We start from the raw sequence: 20,184 nt of genomic DNA on the forward strand, positions 1-20,184 counted from the left end.
GTCAGGCCTTCAGCACTCAGGGTCTGGGACTCACAGAGTGCTCAAGAAAGATAAGTTCTGTCATGTCACAGCGGTAAGAGGCACCCATCACGGTCGCAGCATGGGCTGTCTGATGGGGTTAGATAAATCTTTTCCCATGAGACTCAGATCCCTTCCAGGATGGAAATGAGATACCGCCGAGAGAAATATCTGAGGTGGAAAGGACACGGTCCCAGATACGTTCCTCTGTATTTCTCCCCTGGCTCCTTTTCTTTATTTGGTATTGTTAACAACCGTGGCCAAGCATCCTTTCGGAGCCAGACGCTGCCCACACTGGCCTTTTCACTGAAATTTCTCCAGGAAGGTGTGAGCAACACTGCTTTATGAACAAGGATAATAATGGCAACGACAAAAACAATAGCAATGATAATATTTTTAACATTTACTGACCACTGGCTATTTGCCAGGCCCCGCTCTGAGTGCTTTATATGTATTAACTTATTTAAAGCTCATAACAAGCTTTTATAGATAAGGAAACTGAGGCACAGAGAGGTTCCGTAACCTTGCCCACAGTCCTGCAGCTGGTCAGCAGCAAGTTGTAGGGCCTGTCGAGCAAGTGTTAAGGGGGCCACCCCAGGCTCAGAGCGGTGATCCAGCAGGTGGCGCCGTGCAACTCAAGGAAGGAGGCCAAGACCTCCTAGCGCCTGCGCACTCCCCTCCCCGGCAGCGCCCCATCCCTGGGCAGGCTAGAAAGGGAAGGCTCAAGGGCAGGGAGAAGGTGAAGGTACTGTGTGTGCAGAGGGTGCCAGAGGGGACACTCCCCAGGGTCCCTCCCTAGACACATACACTGTGTCATGCGCCGGTCATCACTGCTCTGGATGCGGTGGCCATTGTGGAACCAGCTGATGGTGGGGTAGGGCAGGCCGGTCACCTGGCACTCCAGCATGGCCTCCTTGGCCAGTCCCACCTCCAGGTCCTGCAGTGGCCGCAGGAAGTCGGGCATAGACAGCCGCTCCAGCTCGCCCTGCTCTGGCTCCTCGGGGATAGAGGGCATCTTCTCCAGCTTTGAGCTGTAAGAACAACATAGCTGCCCAGATGCCCAGAGCAGCCCCTCCCACCACCGGCCGAGGCCACACAGAGGCAGCCCTGGGAGCCCCGGGCGCGCCGCGGTACCTGGGGCCGGTGGCAGCCGTCCGAGGCTCCTCCACGTAGAGCTGGGCCGAGCACTGGGCCTGGCCGTGGGCGTTGGTAGCGCTGACTGCGTACAGCCCCTCGTCCTCACTGCCCACGTGAGCGATGTGCAGAGAGTGCAGACCTCCTTCCTGCCGCAGCCGCAAGTTCTCGCTCTCCTCCACCTGGTGGCCTGGGGGAGGGAGGGGCGGGCATGCAGAGCAGGCTCAGTGGGGGCCCCCCAGCCGGCCCTCTGGCCCTCAGGAGGCGCCCAACATCTGCAGGGTGGAGGGCCATACCAAAATGAGTCCAGGTAACGGCAGGGGGCGGAGTGCCGCTGATCTTGCAGTCGAAGCGGGCCGCCCGGCCCTCCAGCACCTCCACGTCCTCCAGCAGCCGAGTGAACAGGGGCGCCAATGAGGGCCGCACCGTCAGCCGGGCACTGCAGGTCAGCTCATCTAGTGGCCGGGGGGAGGTCAGCACTGGGGCAGCGAAGGCCACGGAGTCCCAGGAACCCCAACCCACAGGTCCTGCCCTCATATGCCAGGCAGGAGAGGGGAGCTGGGCCAGGAGCTGGAGCCTGGGCAGAGCCCAGCAAGGTCCCCAGACGCCAGAATGAGGTAGTAGGCAAGACCCAAAGACCTGGCCTTCTCAGGAGGGTGGAGGTTGGCGACGGTGGGCGGCAGGCTGCCACGGTGGTTGGGGAAGCCAACCACCTCGTCACTGCCCCTGCCCACTCAGGACGAAGCTCCGCTCAGCTCCAGGAGAGGGGCCTGGAAGCCAAACCCCGATCCTCCCCCACACCTTTCACCTCCCCTCGGAACTGTCCTCTGGGCCTGGGCTGTGCCTCCACTCCTCCCACCCACCCCAGACCCCGTGAAGCTAGCCCACAAGGAATCTTCTGGGGGAAAGAACAGCCCCTTATGCCAACCGGATCCTTTCCTGCTTTACAAAGACTTCCAGTGTCACCTAAGGGGCTCATTACCACAAGCTGGTGAGGCGTCATCTCTGCTCTTCCAATGAGGACAGAGACCAGGTCAGAGATGTCATTAATAATAATAATGGGTGACATTTATCAGGTGCCACCCTTTGCCAGCCTTGTGCTGTACTTTGTTCTTTACACATGTTATTTCATTAATCTGACCAATTCCCCTACAAGATAGCGAGTCTCGTGATCTCGTTTTACAGATAGTCTAAAGCTCAGAGAGATGTAGTAACTTGTCTGAAGTCACGTGGCAGTGCGTGGCAGGGCCAGAATTGGAACCCAAGTCCGGGTGGGTTCTGCTACACCTCAGCAGACTGGTTCTCTACGGGAACAGCAGCTGACACTGACACAGAAGGCCCTCCGTGCCAGGCGCTACTCCGCGTGTTGAGGCAGGTGTACCGCATTATCTTACTTTGCGCCCAGCTCCTACACTTCCGGTCCCCTCCCCCCAGCTCTGGGGTGCCCATGGCAGCCCTCGGGTCTGAGCGGGCAGTTACCTTTGGCCGTGCTGAGCTTGCAGGTGTAGACACCACTGTCGTCCTCGTGCACAGACGTGAGCAGCAGCTTGCATTTCCGGCCATCGAAATGCATCTTGCATTTGAGCAGTGCGGGCTGCAGCAGGCGGCCTCGGCAGAGCCAGTCTACCTCCACGTCAGCAGGACCTGCCACCAGGCACTCAAACAGCGCCATCTCCCCGGCCCCCACGTCCACGTCCTGCAGGGGGGCCAGCACGGCCAAGGACCGGCTTTCAGGATGTGCTGGGGGGAAAGCGGCCACAGGGGGGCACGCGAGGAATAGAGACACACGGGGTGAGGGAGACACACACACACACACACACACACACACGCACACACAAAGAGACAGACAGATACAGAGAGAGAGATGCATTTTGTTCCTTTGGAGACAGGGAAAGCCCGCCCACCCGGCCAGGACAGCAAGGAACTCCAGGGCCTGCCTTCAGGATGGCAAGCTGGGCCAGGGAAGGTGGACTCAGGGGAAGCGGGAAGGAATCAAGGGCAGGGAAACTGAGAGGGCCACGTAGGGGCAGAGACGGCGGCGGAAAAAAAAAAAAAAAAACACAGCACACCAGCTGGGTACAAACTGGACTTTATTTGAGCTAAGAAACAACTTTTTCCAAATACCTCCACACCCATTACAGCAGGCCCTCACTCTTTGGCCAAGCCTGGCTAACACCCTCATTTCCAGACAGAGCGTCCCAGGCCCTGACAGTGAAAAGGGGAGCCCCAAATGAGCCCTAAACCTGCCCAGAGCAGGACTTGGTCAGGCCTCCTCATCAGCATAGGGCCTGAGGCCTCTGGCTTTTAGTCTCTTGTGAAATAGAAAGTGTTGTGCCATTTGAAACCCACTTCTGGAATGGTCAGTGCACTGCCCCCCACTTCATGAGCCTCTTGTCAACAGCCTCCTGCCCTCCTAGGCCCCTCCATCCTGCAGAGGCTATGCCCTGGCCTGTCCTGCTCTGCCTTACCCCACACCAGCTCAGAGGCATCCTTCCCTGACTGTCACAGACACACAGACAGACAAACAGAGAGACAGACAGGGCCTGTAGCAGCGGTAGCACATGCGCTCGCTGGGTGCTCCCCTGCAGGGAGAAGTTGGGGGGGGGGTGTCTCGATACCCCTCATGGCTGCCCCTTCCTGGCACTCAGTCCATGGGGGGACTGCCCAGCCACAGGTCCACTTGGGGAAGAAGGGTCCCTAGGGGCCCATGGGCTATCCCAGGATGCTGCATAAGGTGGAGAGGGGAGGGAATGGGAAGCTGGGACAGGGTCCAGGCCGGCGGGCCGGCAGGGTCTGTGGGCAGGAGGCAGTGAAACACAGCGAGGTCCGAGAGGTGCCTGAGACAGGGGCGCGGCTCGGAGGGTAGCGGGGGGGAGCGCAGTCGGCCCCCTGAGCTCACTCGCCTGTGTACAGACAAAAACCTCAGTCAGCAAGCGGCAGGTTAGTGCAGCACACGCACACACGCACGCACGCACGGGCACGCACACCACGCAGACCTGGCTAGGGCCCCTCTACGTGGAGACCTGCCTCTAAAACTGCCAGGGCACACTGCCACTTTCAGTTCCCTCCAAGATCAGCCTTGGGATGGGGGGACTGGCAGCCAGCCAGAGGCCGGGCAGAGACCGCAGAGGTCTCTGGGGTTCCTGGGTGGGCAGAAGCTGTGGGCAACTAGGGAAAAGGCATCAGGGGTACCCAAAGCCCAGGGGATGTCAGGAGGAATCCCAAAGAGAGAGAAGCACTGAGACATGGGTTAAGACAGAGAAGCAAGGCAGAGCCAGACCCTGGAGGGGAAGGAACAGGCCAGGGAATGGGAGCAGGGAGAGCTGAAGAATTCAGAGACCAAGGAGTGGCAGCTCCAAGAACAAGAGGCATAGGGCAGGTAACTGAGATAGGGAGGGCCCCGCGAAGGTGACCGTGACTGTTAGGGTTTAAGCTCCAGCAGGGGCTGGTGGTATCCAGAAGCTCGCCTCTACCAGGAAGGGAGGGATGATGGCTGAGTGCAGAACTAAGGAAGGGTTCCCAGTCAAGAGCTGCCCACAGAGAAAGGTGAGTAGAAGGCAAGGTTGACAGCCAGCCCTCGGGAGGAACACCACCAGCCCCCCAAGGGCAGCCTGGCTAAGGCCTGCCTGCTATCCCCATTGCCTGAAAGGCCCCCTGCCCTCATGCCCCAACTCCGGGGGCCCAGGCCTCTCCACATTCCATGGCCCTGCTCACCCTCACAGCCCTGGGGTCCCTGGCAATGCTTCAAGCCCAAGTCACCCCAAGGGCCCCTCGGAACGGGTCCAGCTATCAGACTCTCCCCACTGCAACCTCCAGCCACAATAGCTTCTGCACAGCAATGGGATGGGTAGGAGGGCAAAGGGGCAGGGAGGGGGTTTGTGAGGGAGAGGCCTGGAAAGGGCAAGGTGACCAAAGCTTGGAAGGGTGTGTGGAGAGGACAGCTGGTGGCAGGAAGTAGGGTCTCTCTCTGGCTAATATCAGGGAGCAGGTGCGACTAAGCATAGGGAAGGCAGTACTGCGTAGTAGACTAAGCACTGAACAACTTGCCAGGTGGCCTTGAGCAAGTCACTTCCCCTCTCTGGGCCTCAGTTTATTCAACTGCAATATAAGCAACAAATTACAGGATTTTATAAGGCCCTTTCTGTTCTGGCGTCCTCTAACTGAGGTTGTGTGAAAGTTGGCATCTGAGCAGGGAAGAGGCTGGGGATGGGGGGGCCAGGGCCGGCGGGCAGGGTGGGTTTTATGGAGAGCGTGAGGCACTCACCTCTGACCTCCAGGCGGGCCTCACACTGCCGGGCTCCATACTCATTAACCGCTTTGCAAGTGTAGAAGCCAGCGTCGGCCCGCTCAGCCGCCAGGATCCGCAGCCGGCACAGCCCGCCCTCTGCCTCCTCCGCGAAGCGCCGCTGGTCTGGGCGCACCGGCTGCCGGTTTCTCAGCCTGTCAGAAGGACAGGAACTCAGTCTAGGGGCCCAGGTCCTGACTTGCCTGCGCCAGGAAGTGGGGCCGCAGAGCCAAGCAGGCTCCTCCACCCCCCACCCCGTCTTTGGTCCACTTGTCAGATCTGTCTCACTGACCATGAGCACCCTTGGGTTAACAGGGCCAAGTTTTCACCCTGACTCTGAGATCCTCCCCCACCCCCAGGAACTTCCAGAACTCCTCTGCCCACCTGAATCTTAACCTTCCTTGGAACCTAACTACACTCTTCCGTTCTTGGTAGCTCTGAACTGTCTTCGTGTCTTATTTTTTTTATTATTTATAGCCAACGGATAGCTTTCTCACTTCCCAAAAGGGCTAAGAAATAACTTACGATGTTAAAAAATCACAGGGGACCAGACAATCAATTACAGATGAAAACTAGAATCCAAATAATAAGAATCTAAGCGACCTGAGTAATCAAAGTTCTATGCACCCAGGAGGAAGCAGTGCAGCTGAGGCCCACATTTAACCCTGGGCTCTGCCAGCTCAGATACAAATTGTTATGCCCAGGCCTAGCACAGGTCTGGGAACAGAGCAGGCCTTGAAAATCACCCCGCTGTCACCTGATAGGGGTGGGCATGGGCAGCCTTCTCCAAGAGATGACTCCTGTCCATTCATCCCCAAATGGACAGACAGGAGACCTTTTGTTACCCAAACCCTACCCCAGAAGAAGCCCTGAATGAGCCTGAACAAAGGCATGTTAAGGGAGTGGCACCAGTGGACCCGGGATAGACCCCTGGGCAGATCACAGGGAAGTCCACAAAGGGTCCACTCCCCTCAACCCAAAGCCAGGCCTCCCAGGGCCAAGGCTGGAATGGGGGAAGCTGGCCTGTGGTGGCCAGTGGCTGCTACTCACCAGGAAACCACCGGCTTGGGCTCCCCCTGGACACGGATGCTCATGGTGACATCTTGGCCTTCTCTTACTGACTGGTCCATAAGTGAGACCTGAAGGGGGGACCCCAAAGTGTCAGGGGAGACATTCAGGACCCAGATGTGGCCTGGGGGCCAGAGGATTCTGGGACAGAAACCTCTTCCACACTAGGCTGACAGAGGCTGGCTCCAGGTAAGAAGGGTTAATGGGGCCAAGCTCTAGGCCTTGCTAAAACCTGGTGTGGCCCCAAGAACAAAGGCACACATGAAGGAATGAGGTTGCCCGGGGGCTGGACTCAGCGGTCTGACCTTGAAAGTGGGGGGTGCCTTGGAGCCAGTGTCAGAGGAACGGCGGTTCTGGCTGGGACTGAGCTTCATAGTGGGGGTTCGGGGCCAAGTCTCCCCAGGCTCTGGAAACTCCTCTGGGGGACTCAGGTATTCCTCATCAGAGGTGATGGGGCTGCTGAAAGGTGATGTGGACCCTCCTGGAAAAGAGACAGAAGAGAGACAGTGGCACAGAAAGAGACACCAGCGGGGGAAGAAGGGCCAGAGAGAATGACAGAGCTGGCTAGATCAGCCCCAGATCAAGGGCCTGATAAGGTCTGGAATGTCCCGCAAAGCCCAGGACATAGGCCAGCCCTGCCCTGATTTCACTTCATGGGGTTCCTACTTGCTTGCTGCATGACCTTGCTCAGGTGTTTCCTGTCCCTGAGCCCATGAATCCTGCTCTGCCACAGGCTCTCCTAACACTGACGCTGCTGACCCTCCCGGGGGGGAGAACCATAGGCAATGGCCTGGGACAAGGCATTCAGGCACCAGAGGGGCTGCCGTCTGGGCCCGAAAGGAGGCTTAGAATTCTACTGGAGCAGGGAACCCACATTCCTGGCATGGAACTGCAGGTTCCTAATGCAGATGGTCCCCAGAGTGGTACAGCCAGGGACCCGTTTCTTGGGTGAGCTGGGCCTGGTGCAGAGGAACACACACCTCAGACAAGCCCCATCGGGACAGTGCCAGGGCCAATGAGGCGGCACTGTCCAGCCTGCCCTTCCCCCTCTCCCTTCTCAGCTTCCTGCCCCAAATACCCCAGGGGCACCTGTTGGCCCCAGCCCTAGAGCATGGACCCCAAAACTCTCAGGGGATGGAAAAGCAGTTTGAGTGATCCACAGAGAAGGGCAGCTGAGACTGGGAGAGGAGGGGGGCACGAGTGTCTGCTTTGGGGGAGGGGTGTCCCCAGGGCCCTGACGCCCTCTCCTGCAACTGGCCAGGGGCCCAGCCTCACTGAGCTGGCTCCTATCCGACTACCAAATACAGACATGAATCCACCACAGCCCCCTGGCCCCTCCTCCTGGTTCCCCCACCCCAAGCCCCTGTGGCCCAGCCCCCCCACAGGGCCGCACCCCAACTCACCCGAGACTCTGCACACAGACCCCAGGCTGTGCCTGTCCTGAAGGCTCTGCCCTGGCACCAGGCCCTCCTGCTGCCTGCCCACTGCCCACCCCACCCAGCTCCCCAGGGAGCAAGATCCCAGCCTGCCCAGCCCCACTCACTCGGAGGCTCTACACCCGAGGGCCTGGGGGAGGGGAAGGAGCCCAAGGAGGGGAAGGAGGAGGTGGGGGCTGGCAGGGCAGGGACAGGCTCGGTGGCAGGCAGGCAGCTGGCTGGGAAGGTGGTGCCTGCTAAGACCACAAGCAGTGCGGGCCCTGGAGTAGAGGGGGAGGAGAGGGGAGGGGCAGAGCGCAGCCAGGCTGGATTTAGCCACCCTGCTCATTCCCAAGCAGCAGGACCTGCCTTTTCTCTCTTTACAGTTTCTAGACCCTGACAAGAGCAAAGCCCCCTCGGTGGTACCTTGACTCAAAGTGCGGGGGCCTCAGTCCCCAGGGAAAGATGGGGGTGCTATCTTCACTGCAGCACCTAAGATGCTTGCCCTTACCCGTTCACTTTGACATACCCACCAGATGAGGGGCCGATGGCAAATGGCCCCTATGACGCCCCTTGTTCCCCACGTGGGAATGTGCTGACAAGCTTCAAATCCTGGAGCCAGGCCATACCCTGTTTTTTCTGGTGCTGAGAATCAGGGAACTGTCAGGACCTTCAGCCTCTTCCCAGAAATACCCTCCTCAATCTGAGGGGGCCCAGAATACCACCTCTGCCTCCCCACTATTGCCATGGCAGGTTTGGCCCTGTACCACCCAGGGGCACCGGGCCTGCACTCACCCCTCCTCCTTCAGGCTCTATCAGGGGCACCTGTTGGCAACTGTCCCTCACCCTGTCAGCTCTACCAGGACCAACAGTCACGAGGCAGGGGCTGCTTCCCCGTAATGCCCCACAACTAGCATCCTTCTGTACCAGGGCTGGGGAAAGGGCTTGGAGATCAGCAGCAGAACAGGGGAGCTGTTGAGGAGAAGTCACATGTCCTTTTCCTTCCTCCTATCACCCCCCCCCCCCCCACAACCCAGGGCCACATTCCCAAGCCATGACCTGTGTTTCCCGGCACTGCCAGTGAAGAAGGAGGAGGGGACTGGCAGAGGAGGGGCACCCACCATTCAGGTTGGCTGCCTTGAGGTGGGGGTAGGGAGGCAAGTCGGAATGGCATTTGGAGAACATCTTGCCCGGGCCCTGGCCACCAGCTGATGCTGAGACCACAGGCATGGGCCCTGAAAGCGGGAGCCCCCTCCTCTCTGTGGTGCCTGGTGACCTCCAAGGTCACCTCGAGATTGGATGGCGCTGCAGGCGCTCAGGGGCCCAGGAAGGGAGAGCAGAGACTTAAAGCAGATTGGCAAGGTTTGCAGGGAGCCTCAGAGACCCCTGGTGGTGGCTTTGGGGAACTGCACCCTGAGGGCATCCAGCGACCAGGTGAATCAAGGTCCTGAGGCTGCCCGGAGACACTGAGCAAGGATCTGTCTCCAGCTCCCAGAACCTCTGGGGTTCCACATCAGGCTCTGGTGCCACCCCACTTCTTACTGATCCCACCACCCAGACCATCTTTGTAGCCAGTCCTGCTCCACCCACAAGCCTGGCTCTCACGGTGGGAAACATTCTTATACCAGCCAGGAAGTGGGTATAACCTAATATGCACATATTGGTTAGGTGCTGCCACATGAGTGCTGCCCCTACACACCCCACCACCCCAAAACATGCCGACTCTGTGCACACGTGTGGCCTTTCAACACTGCTCCCAGGTCAGACTCACTTGATGAAAATACCACTGTGAGGGAGCCTCCCCAGACCCGTGCATCCAGCTCAATACTGGTCCCAACATCCCTTGAGATGTTCTAAGGATAAATATAGTCACAGTCACCTACATGAAAGGCCTTCTACACCAGGGCTTTTCAGCCACCCACATCAGGACCACCTGGGAGCCTGTTTAATCTATAAATTCCTGGGTCTTACTCTGAAGAATTAGATGTCCTAAAATGGGGGTCAGGAAAATACATTTTAAAAAAAGCATGCCAGGTGATTCTTATGCACATGAAAGTTTAGGGACCCCTGTGATCTTCATGGAAGAACAACCCTGAGAGGTGAGCTCACCTTACTTGGCCACTTATCAGGGCAGGGATCTGAATAGCCCAAGTGCTTCCCACAGGACCACCTGGCCTCCCACCTTGAGCAAGGTTCCTGACTCTACAGCAGTGGTTCTCAAAGTTCATGGTGCATCAGGATGGAGCTTAAACCACAGATAGCTGAGCCCCACCCCCAGAGTTTCTTTTCTTTTTTTTTTTAAGTTTATTTATTTATTTGGAGAGAGAGAGCATGCATGGCATGTGCATGTGCATGCCAGCCGGGGAAAGCAGAGAGAGAGAAAATCCCAAGCAGGCTCTTTGCTGTCAGCACAGAGCTCGATGTGGGGCTCAAACTCACACACTGTGAGATCGTGACCTGAGCTGAAATCAAGAGTCTGACGCTTAACTGACTGAGCCACCCAGGTGCCCCACCCCCAGAGTTTCTGAGGGAGGGGGTATGTTAATGTGCATCTCTACCATATTCCCAGGGTGATGCGGATGCTGCTGGTCTGGGGACCACACTGTAAAGACCGCTGCCCCATGGTTTCTTCTGCCATCCCAACCTCCATGCTTAGGCAGATCTTCGTTAGTACCCTTTGCAGATGCATGTCCCACCCAGCCTCTGCGTGTCACCCAGGCTGTTCCAGGGACTGAGACAGTCACATGGATTTTGATTCCCCCCACACTGCTACCTCACATGCAATCCCTGCGGTCCACATAGCCCCAGACTAGCCAGGAGGGCCTCCAGGTGTGGCTACGATATCTGAGAAGTGGACAAAGCATGGTCATGATTTTAGGAGCCTTCTGCCTGATAAGGGTGACAACTGAGACACATACACAACTAGTCTAGTGAGCACGAATAAGGTGGCAAGAAAAGGGCAGATCAGAGCCACGGGAGTGCAGAGAGCAGATTACTCTGGACTCAGGGAAGACAGGGTAACTGAGGGAAGGGGTATTATTGGAATTATGAATTTGGTTGAGGGGTGCTGGGGTGGCTCAGTCAGTTAAGCATCCGACTTCGGCTCAGATCACGATCTCACGGTTCACGAGTTCTAGCCCTGCATTGGACTCTGCTGTCGGCACAGAGCCTGTTTCGGATCCTCTGTCCTTCTCTCTCTGCCCCTTCCTCAGTCGCTTTCTCAAAAATAAATAAACATTAAAAAAAAATTTTTGGTTGAAGAAGGAAAAGGGGGAAAGTCTTTCCTGAGGAGGAAACTGTGTGAGCAAATATTCGGAGAAAAAAAGGACATGCAGACCACTGCAGCTCAACTTGCTTACAAAACTGGGTAAAAGTGAAAGGAGAGAGACCTGACCACGTTAGAGTAGGTGCCTCTCTCAGCCTCTCAGCGGCCTCCAGCCACCTTCGGGTCATCCTCGGGGCCAGATGGCGGAGGCCAGCTTCCGGGGAGTGGCCTTCACTCTCAAGGCAAAGGGCAGCTCCCTCGAGGTTTCCGAGGGAGGGCATGACATGTGGGACTTAACAAACACTCAAACATGGCCCAGCCATTATTCGTAGTCCGTTCTCCACGGGCACTGTCTCAGTGGGCTCCTCCAGAGGTGATGCCTTTAAATGTCTGCTGTGGTCAGGCCACCATGGAAGACAGAGAGGCTGAGGGAAAAGGAGGATACAGGCCAGCCTGTGGCTGGGAAGGCACAGGTGCTGTCATGGGTACTGCCCCTTCCAAAGCAGAAGAGCAGCACTGAGGTTTCTGTTTTGGTTTCCAAGGGACAAGGAGCAGAGAGAACTGGGGCGCCTGGTTGGCTCAGTTGGCTAAGCATCTGACTTCGGCTCACGTCATGATCTTGTAGTTTGTGAGTTCGAGCTCCGTGTCAGGCTCTGTGCTGACAGCCCTGAGCCTGGAGCCTGCTTCGGATTCTGTGTCTCCCTTTCTCTCTACCCCTTCCCCGCTCATGCTCTTCTCTCTCTCAAAAATAAATAAATGTTAAAAATTTTTTTAAAAAAAAAAAAGGGGGCAGAGAGAATTTCACACGGTCGGCCTGACCTCACCATAGAAACAGTTAATTCCCTACATGTGACTATTTGGGGTTGCTCTGTGTTAGACAGAGGGTTGGCACTCATGTTAGACTAAGTCCCCATTCTTCTCATGGGCTGAGTGTGACAGCCCCCACTCTGAGGAAGCAGCCTTGGGCAGACACCCATCACGGCCAACCTGCTCCTGGTAGACAGGAGTGGGGAGGAAGGGCTGAGTCTGGCCAAGGGACCACACTGCTTTTTTAGATGCTATCCAACCCCCCTTCAAAGATGGACAATGGGGTCACACGGCATTCCAAGATCCCCTCCTTCGGCAGCCTCTGCCTTCACAGGGGAGACGCCGTAACTCTGCAGCAGCCCTGGCCAGGAGAAGGGGCAGGAGCAGACACTCTTGCCTTTCCTTTTGTCCTCATGACCCGCTATAGCCAAACTCTATTCTGTTGCGACAGTGTCAATCATATGGTAGGACCAGAATGAGCCCTGAAAAGCCATATCCTCTGGCCCAAATGTCCTTGTCTACATTCTCACCCCACAGAGCCTCATAAATCTTACCAAGTAAATAGCCCAGTAGATATAAGGACCCTCACCTTACAGATGAGGAAGCTGTGGGCAGACAAGGAAACATGAAGAGGCCAAGGCCTCAGCTGGAAAATGCTAGAACCTTGGGCTCAAATACACAAGACCTGTGCTTGAGGGAGGACGGAAGGAAGCAGAATGGAGCCCCCATGTCCCCTTTTGTCCTGACTAGCACCCAAAGGGCCTCCTGTCAGAGCCTGAGGTGCTGGACCACAGCCACAGCAGAGATGGGGAGTCAAGAGAGGAAGGAGAGAACCCCCCCATCTGACCCACCCACAGAGGGCATCAGCAGTCTCTGACCACCCCCCCCCAACCCGGTGTGAGCTCACGAGCACAATTCTACCTTCACCTTGAACCTGTTCAGAGTAGCAGGGAAGGTGATGGTAAGGAGTGTAGGCTTGGGAGATCCAGGGACAGGGCTTCAAAGCATGACCAGCCCCCAACTGACCATCTGCTCCTAGAGCTGAGCACCCCAACAGGGAGGGCACTAGCCACCTGAGACTCCTTATGCGTATATTAATTTAAATGAAAAGAAAAATCACTTCCTTGGTCACACTAGACACATTTCAAGGGCTCAACAGCCACATGTGGCTAGTGGCCACCATACTGGATGGTGCACATATAAAACATTTCCATCACCACAGAAAGTTCTATTGATCAGCATTTCTCCAGAGCAATTTGCTCAAGTTTTCCAAGTCTCAGCTTCCTCATGTGTAATGTGGGCATAATAATAGAACCTACCTCCCGGGACAAGAGTAAATGTGATAAGCCAATCAACACAGGCCCTGGTACATATGAAGCACTGACTAGAAGCTAACTCCTTGTTCTTTTCATTTGCTATCCACCTAAGCTTATTTCCATCACCCCAGATCACCTGTTGCTTACAACATTCCTAGGTAGATTGCAGGTACTCAGTAAAGGCTGCTGGCCTAGCGCTGGCTCTACGTCACTTCGTTCTCCTTGTTTCTGTCTTCCTATCTGTCAAATGGGAACATCGCCACCTATCATGTACCTCTCCAAGGGGTATATACGGTGCAATGTAGCTCAAGTAAGAGAGGAGATGTGAAAGGACACTCTCCAAACACACAAAAAACTGTTCAGAGAGATGTAGAACTTGGCACCCAGCTGGTACTCAATAGATGCTTGTGTGACAGATGCAGGCAGCTGAGAATGCTTCACTTCAGGTAAGCATACTTCTCACACTCCCCAACCACCCGCTGCAATACACACACGCCCTCCGGGAGAACGACTGTGGTCTCAGCAGTACCCAGTGGGCTGGGGCAGGCTGGAAGGGACATGGGGCCGGGGTGGGGCTGCCGGAGTGGAAGAGAACCAGACCCTGCCCCTCAAACCACAGCACTCGAGCAACTACATTGCCCAGTTACCCATTCCCTAATTCCCATGGTTCCCAACCGGGAACTGAGATCTGTGGGCTCTCCAAAACAGGCCCTTTTGGGGTGGGCATGCCAAGAGGGCACTGCACAGTCAGCCCTGGTTGCCAGGGTCCTGGGGTGGGTGGTTAAGGAACGAGAAAGGGAGATGGTTCCAGGAGGCCGCTTCCTACCAGACACTACGCACCCCCTCCCTGGGCGGGCTCCCACCGCCCTGCAGGCAGCCACACTGCCACGCTGCCTGACACTCTTCCTTAGCCCCGCCCCCTCACTGCACACAGTCCAGGCCCGGGACCCCGCCCTGGCCAAACGTCGTGCCACCCCATCGTTCCAGCCACTCTGTTGCTCTCCAGGTCCACTGGCCCTTGTCCAACCACTCTGGACCAAACAGTGCCTTGTAGGGGAAGAAAGTCTGCTTCTGCCAAGGGAGTCCTGGGGCCGAGTCAGCATGACTTACGGGGGCTGCTCTCCGGGGACAAAGACACTGACTAGTGGCTGACTAATGAGATGAAGCTTTTCTGACTCCCCATGGCGGGAGGTGGGCAGACAGATGCCACCATAGGCTGAGGACCCAAACACTGGGAAATATAGAGGGGCTGGGGCTGCAGGCCTGGCAAGAGCAGGGAAGGAGGCCCCAGGGCACAGATAGTCTGGAGAATGGTCAGAAAAGGAAAAGGCAGCTTTCTGGAGGCTCGTGGAGACCTGAGCTCCTGTGCACAACGGCACCCCTTAATAACGCTAACAGTTAATGTTTGTCTACAGCTTTACAGTTCATAAAGCTCATTCACACATTTACTTTTGTTCGTGAAGATGGTATAATTATCTCTGGTTTACAAATGAGGAAACCAAAGCACAGGGAGGTTCAGTGCAACAAACACAGAGCTCCCAGTCAAGTGCTGACAGCTGCCTTGCCCCAAGCCTCTTTCCCAACCTTAAAAGGCTCCCAAATGGCCACAAGCCAGTAGCGGGGCACCCCCCACCCCCTTACCAGATCCCAGCCCAAGCCAGGTATTGACCAGAGTCCTGGAGCCAGCCCCAGGCCCCCTGAGGAGAGTTGGGAGCTGAGTCAGAAGCCAGATCCCAGAGGTGATGGAAGGCCGGAAACGTGCCATGGAGGGCCGGGCATGATTCAGCGTGGTGGGAGGGGTGAGGAGAGAGATTAAACACGGGCTCCTGGGAGGGGTGTGTATGCTAAGGCAGACGAAGACCTGCTGGTCTGCAAAGCCAGACAGGTGCAAACAAAAGGATCTAATGCAGGACTGGGGTTCAGGGCAGATCCCACCAAAATCACCGTTATGGTGAAAAGTGCGGGAGCCCCGGGACCACAGCAAGACAGGCTCTGTAATCCTGTCTCCTATCGAGCTGAGTGAAAGAAAGGGACAGAACAGCGTGTGCTGTTCCCCCTCCAGGCATGCCCAGCCCCTCCCGCTGCCGCTGTAAATCTGCCTCTCAATCCAGCATCCCATAACACTGACTGACTGCTCTGCTCCGTGTTCTAGGACCTGGGTTCCTCTGCCCTGCAGTGTCCTCCAACCTAGGTCCTCTGATCAAGCTTGGTGACCCAATGGTAACATCCTTGAGGATGGAGTCTGTGTCTTTCCTTTCTACCCAGCCTCACCTACCCCTCCCCCACTGCCCAGGATCAGCACACTGTTGGGCCCATCAACCTGAATGAGTAGAACCAACCACACACACTGACGCCAGGCTGGCCCTGCCCCGAACCTGAAAGAAACCGGGCTTACACCCAAAGGAAGTAGTCCAACACCAAGTGAGAAAACAAAGCAGCCAGAGCCACAGCCATCTCCAGAGCAGTGCTCTCAGCTGCCTCCTCTTTAGGGCTTTGGGTTCAACAGGAGCGAGGGAGTGGGGAAGGGTCTCTTTTTACTTCAGACCTCAGAAGGCTCCTGATGGCTTTTAAGCCCTCTGACCTGGGAGGTTCTTCTTCTCTGAGACTCAAGGATAAGTTGCTTTCCCCACAGGACCATTTTCAGGGAAATGTCACCGGAGGATGGCTTTTAGAGGATACGTAAAGACAAATTTCAGTGACTTCATGAATTGGCCGGCCTGGTGTGTGCCTTTGGGAACGCGGCCCCCGCTCTGAGACTGGGCCACTTAGAATGCTTCCACCAGAGCAGGTGACATCTAAGAACAGACTGTGCACGCTGGTCGAGAACCTGAGCTCTGGGCTGGGAGTGGGAAGGGTCACGGCTCATCCCGCCCGGGGCCCCACAGGCTCCCTACCAGGTCTCACGGCCAGCGCGGCAGCACAGCGGGCCTGACCCAGCTCGTTGGTGGCGGTGGCTGTGTAACTCCCGGCATCAGCCGCCCGGGCCTCCCGGAGCAGCAAGGTATGCCGCTCTCCTTCAGCCCGGATGAGAAGGCGGCCATCGCTGCGCAACGCAGACCCATCCTTCTGCCAGGACACTGTGAGGAAGGAGCGGAGTGACTGGATGCCATGGCCCACAGTAGTCCACTGGAGCAAATCTCCCCTCACCCCACACAGAGCCCAAACCCTAGGGAATCCTGAGGACTGCCCCCTCACTCACAGAAGCCCAGGCCTGCCCTCTCTCCTCCCAGGGGGTTCTGGGAAAACTCCCCTAACACACACACAGGAGTCCAGCCAGCCCCATGGGGCAGATGTGCCTCCTCCCCTTCCCCTCCCTCCGAGGACTGACGGGGGACCTCCCGCTCCCTGTCTCAACCTTAGCCTGGCCCCAGCCCTGGAGCTCACCTTGGGGCGGGGGGTTGGCAGTGATGATACACTTGAGCAGTACATCTGCCCCTGGAGCCGCTACCACATTCTGCAGAGGGATCTCAAACACAGGGGCCTCCAGGGGCTCTTCTCCAGCGGACACATATGAGTCATCTGAAGACTCTGCCGGAGACATGGGTGACGAGGTAAGGGGACATGGTCCCTGTGGGGGTGACTCAGGGGGACAGGGGATCGTGACAGCCTTGTATCTTAGAAAGCCAAACCCAGAGAGAAGGGCTTCCGGAAGGTGGGGTTTGGGGAACAAGGGTTCTCACTCCTGAATGTCCTGAAACAGGGAGGAAAAGACAGAAGAGAGGTTCTCAAACAGGACAGGGCAGCCAGGACTCCACATTAGCTTGACTTCTCAACTTCAGCCACAGCGACTGTGGTTTCTGGAAGAAGTCTTGCACGTCTTTCCACAAATCAGTCATCAAGGGTGGTAGATCAGGCCCTGTTTTAGGAAGTGCTCTGAGTGCACAAGGTGTTCCCAGCTGCCAAGGAGACCGAGTACAAGCTAACAGCAACCCAAGCCTTAAGCAGTAATACCGCTGTCACAGGACAACATGTGGTAAGTTGCCAAATTAGTGATGCCACCGGATTCAAGAGGGAGCAGCACGTGGGTCCAGCAGCCGTCTGAGATGCCTCTCAAATCAGCTTTGATTCTGACCATCCACCAAACAGTAATACTGTACCTACAGTGCACTAAGGTCTGTATGAGTACCAGGAATACAACAAGAAAGAAGAAGCACTCCCTGCTTCCAGGAAGCTTGTACGCACGAATATATCCTCCAACCCCACTGCAGTGGATCCCTCTACCAGAATGGCCCAACTCTGACATTCTTTAAGCAAACAAAGCACAGCGTAGGTAGCCAAAAGAGCAGCGAGACTCCCAATCACACTGTTTTCCAGCTCCATAACCTTGGACAAATGATATAACCTCTCTGCACCTCAGCTCTGTTATCTGCAAGGTGGAGCTGATTAGTAACACTCAACATCTTACACAGCTGACATACAAATTAAAATAAAGCAACATCCCTAAGCTCCCAGTTAATACGACACCTGTATTGCGGTATGCAATAATGTGGCCAATAGGGCAATGGACAGGTACCTAATTATTTTTTAAAACTTTGAGATGGTAATACTTAAATTAAAAATAAATTAACTGTGATGAAGAAAAACACAAGGTGGTAAGTGAAACGAAAGCAACTCTGACGAGGGTCCTGGGAGCAGTGAACCGAGGCACCTGGCCTGGGGAAGCAGCAGGGGGTGCGAGTGAGTCAAGGATGGCTTCTTAGGCCTCCATCCAGGAGTGGACCCCGAGTTGATGTTCAGGGTGAGCAGAATTAGGAGCAGGGACACCATCCACAGGACGACTGGGAGACAACACACAGGCTGGCATGTATCTACGGTCAGCACAGCCACACAAGGACTCAAGGATGGGAGAGAGGCAGCGAGGTGATCGACTGGGTCAGATCTCAGTGGCCACAGGTGGGTCAGGGGATGGCGCTGGGATGAAAGGGCACAGATGAGAGGTGGCTGGCCCAAAGCTCGCCTGGAACAGGGGCCTGACACATTATTTATTGAGACGGCTTTCCATCTCTTCCCCCACAGAGGAGTGGGGTTTGGAGGGGCTCCTTAGATTCCCAGCAATGCCTCCCACCATGGTTAGGTCCTTGACCCAGCTGGCCATTGGACCCAGGGCACCTGTGGCAGGCATCTGGGCACCCTTCTTTCTTCGGCTTCCCCCAGCCTCCACCAAAACACACTCGCACTCCGCCTCACCAGCAGGCAGGTTCCAGCACAAGGACCTTCACAGACCTTCACTCAAACTCGAACCTGGTGCTTTCCCTGTGAAGCCCGCCCTCTCAACTGCCCAGCAGCGTCGCTCTCCCCAAACGTCCTCTCACCCAGGTCTCACTCAGCACCTTCTCAGCCCTCCCCGAGGCCTTACCGAGCTCAGGTGAGGTGGGCCGGGCACGGCGACCTCTGCCCTGGCTGCGGGCCCCTCGGCGGTCCCAGGGCCCCCAAGGACCGTCCTCCTCCGGTCCTCTGCGGAGCCTCTTCTCGGCCTCAGGCCCCGCCCTGTTCTTCTCCAAGGTCTGGGGCACAGCAGTGCCCTCCTGGCCCGGCGTGGCCCAGGGCAGGAAGCGCACGGCTTGCGTTGGGGGCTCCCGCTTCCGACCCGGGGGCGCTCTCGTCCTGGCTTCCGGGGGATCGGTGGCGGCGGGGGGCGGCACGGGACTTCGGCACTCCTGGATGGCTCTGCTCCGGGTCAGCGGGAACTGGTCCCGGCGCCTGACTTCCTGCTGCGGGCCTTCCCCCGGCTCTGTCCTGCCCGCCGGCCCGCGGCTCCTGGGCCTCCCCTGTTCGTCCCCGAGCTTCCCCGTGACGCTCAGAGGGGGTGGCTGGGCGGCGGCGGGACTCTCGGCCCGAGGGGTCTTGGGAGTGGAGGGCCGGGAGAAGAGCGGGGGCTCGCCAGGCTCTCGGGGGGACGGGGCCCGCTGCAGCTTGGCGCGCAGGGACTCGTGAGAGCGCACCAGCTCCTCCCGCGACGTGGAGCGGCGGATGCGGCCCAGCTCCTGGGCAAAGCGCAGCTCAAGGTCACAGGCCGGGCTGCGCTGCCGCGTGCGCTCGTCCAGCGAGGCCGCCTTCTGCTGGAACAGGCGGCGGCGCTCGGCCACGCTGCCCCCCGGCGCCCGAAGCTCCTCCTGCGAGGTCCTGGGTGTGCCCCAGGGCGCTCCGCCGTCGGATTTGGGCTGCTCCAGTGAGCGGGCCTTGCGCAGGGGTACCCATGGCCGCAGGGGCGCCGGCGGCGAGTCGCTGCGCTCCAGGCTGCGCCGTCGCTCCTCGAAGAACTGCAGCTTGTCCAGGATGCGGGAGCCGGCACGTACCAGCCTGGGCGAGCGGCCCAGCGCCGACAGGCGGCCAGAGGCCTCGCTCAGTGGTGTCTGGGGCCGGGACTCTGCCGTGCCCGCCAGCGAGGGCCCCGACGACTTGGACTTTTTCCCTCGCTTCTCTTCTGCGGTGGCGTCCTCCGGCAGCACAGGCTCCTGCGTGCGCCGATGGGGCGATGTGGGGGTGGCGGGGGGCTGGGCGCTGGGTCCCGGCGGGGGCCGCTTACCCACCCGAGGGGACGGTGGGGGCAGCAGCGCGGATTTGGAGGGAGGCGGTAGGGCGGGGCGACGCGGGGCCTCACTGGCCGGCTGAGGCTGAAGATCAGGCTCCTCCCTGTGCAATCCGCTCTGAGGGACGCTGCTGCAGAACCAAGAGGAAGAGGGGTGGAAGATTTAGGGATCTCCCCTCCTAGACCTTCAGCTCGTCATAGGAATTGGACGGTGGGGCATGCTGGGAAGGCTTGGGGGTGACATGGGTCAGACCCTCTGCCCCCTCCCCCCAAGAGGAAGGCACAGCCATAGCAGGTGCTGGGGAGAGGCTGGCTGCCCTGGCACCAGAAGACTGGTCTGGTGGCTG

At 57.6% G+C, this 20,184-nt stretch overlaps 1 protein-coding gene across 13 annotated transcripts in view; it reads right to left on the bottom strand.

The window, feature by feature from the left end:
• Positions 1-20,184, bottom strand: part of SPEG (striated muscle enriched protein kinase) — a 56,982-nt gene that overhangs the window by 23,386 nt on the left and 13,412 nt on the right. For 9 of the 13 annotated variants that reach the window (XM_060623710.3, XM_078450853.2, XM_060623711.3 and 6 more), the window contains 10 exons: positions 18,665-19,968; positions 16,693-16,836; positions 16,203-16,385; positions 6,811-6,986; positions 6,488-6,576; positions 5,417-5,592; positions 2,632-2,892; positions 1,449-1,607; positions 1,153-1,342; positions 826-1,049 (listed from right to left, as the gene is read on the bottom strand). In XM_060623710.3, the coding sequence (XP_060479693.3) occupies positions 826-1,049; positions 1,153-1,342; positions 1,449-1,607; positions 2,632-2,892; positions 5,417-5,592; positions 6,488-6,576; positions 6,811-6,986; positions 16,203-16,385; positions 16,693-16,836; positions 18,665-19,968 (2,906 nt within the window). Of the gene's footprint in view, positions 1-825; positions 1,050-1,152; positions 1,343-1,448; positions 1,608-2,631; positions 2,893-3,225; positions 4,056-5,416; positions 5,593-6,487; positions 6,577-6,810; positions 6,987-7,485; positions 7,845-7,908; positions 8,045-16,202; positions 16,386-16,692; positions 16,837-18,664; positions 19,969-20,184 lie in introns of those variants that run through there. The other 4 variants (XM_060623716.3, XM_060623719.3, XM_060623720.3 and 1 more) reach the window with 4 other exon arrangements.

This window comes from Panthera onca, chromosome C1 (assembly GCF_046562875.1).
Source record: "Panthera onca isolate mPanOnc1 chromosome C1, mPanOnc1 haplotype 2, whole genome shotgun sequence".
NCBI lineage: Eukaryota > Metazoa > Chordata > Mammalia > Carnivora > Felidae > Panthera > Panthera onca.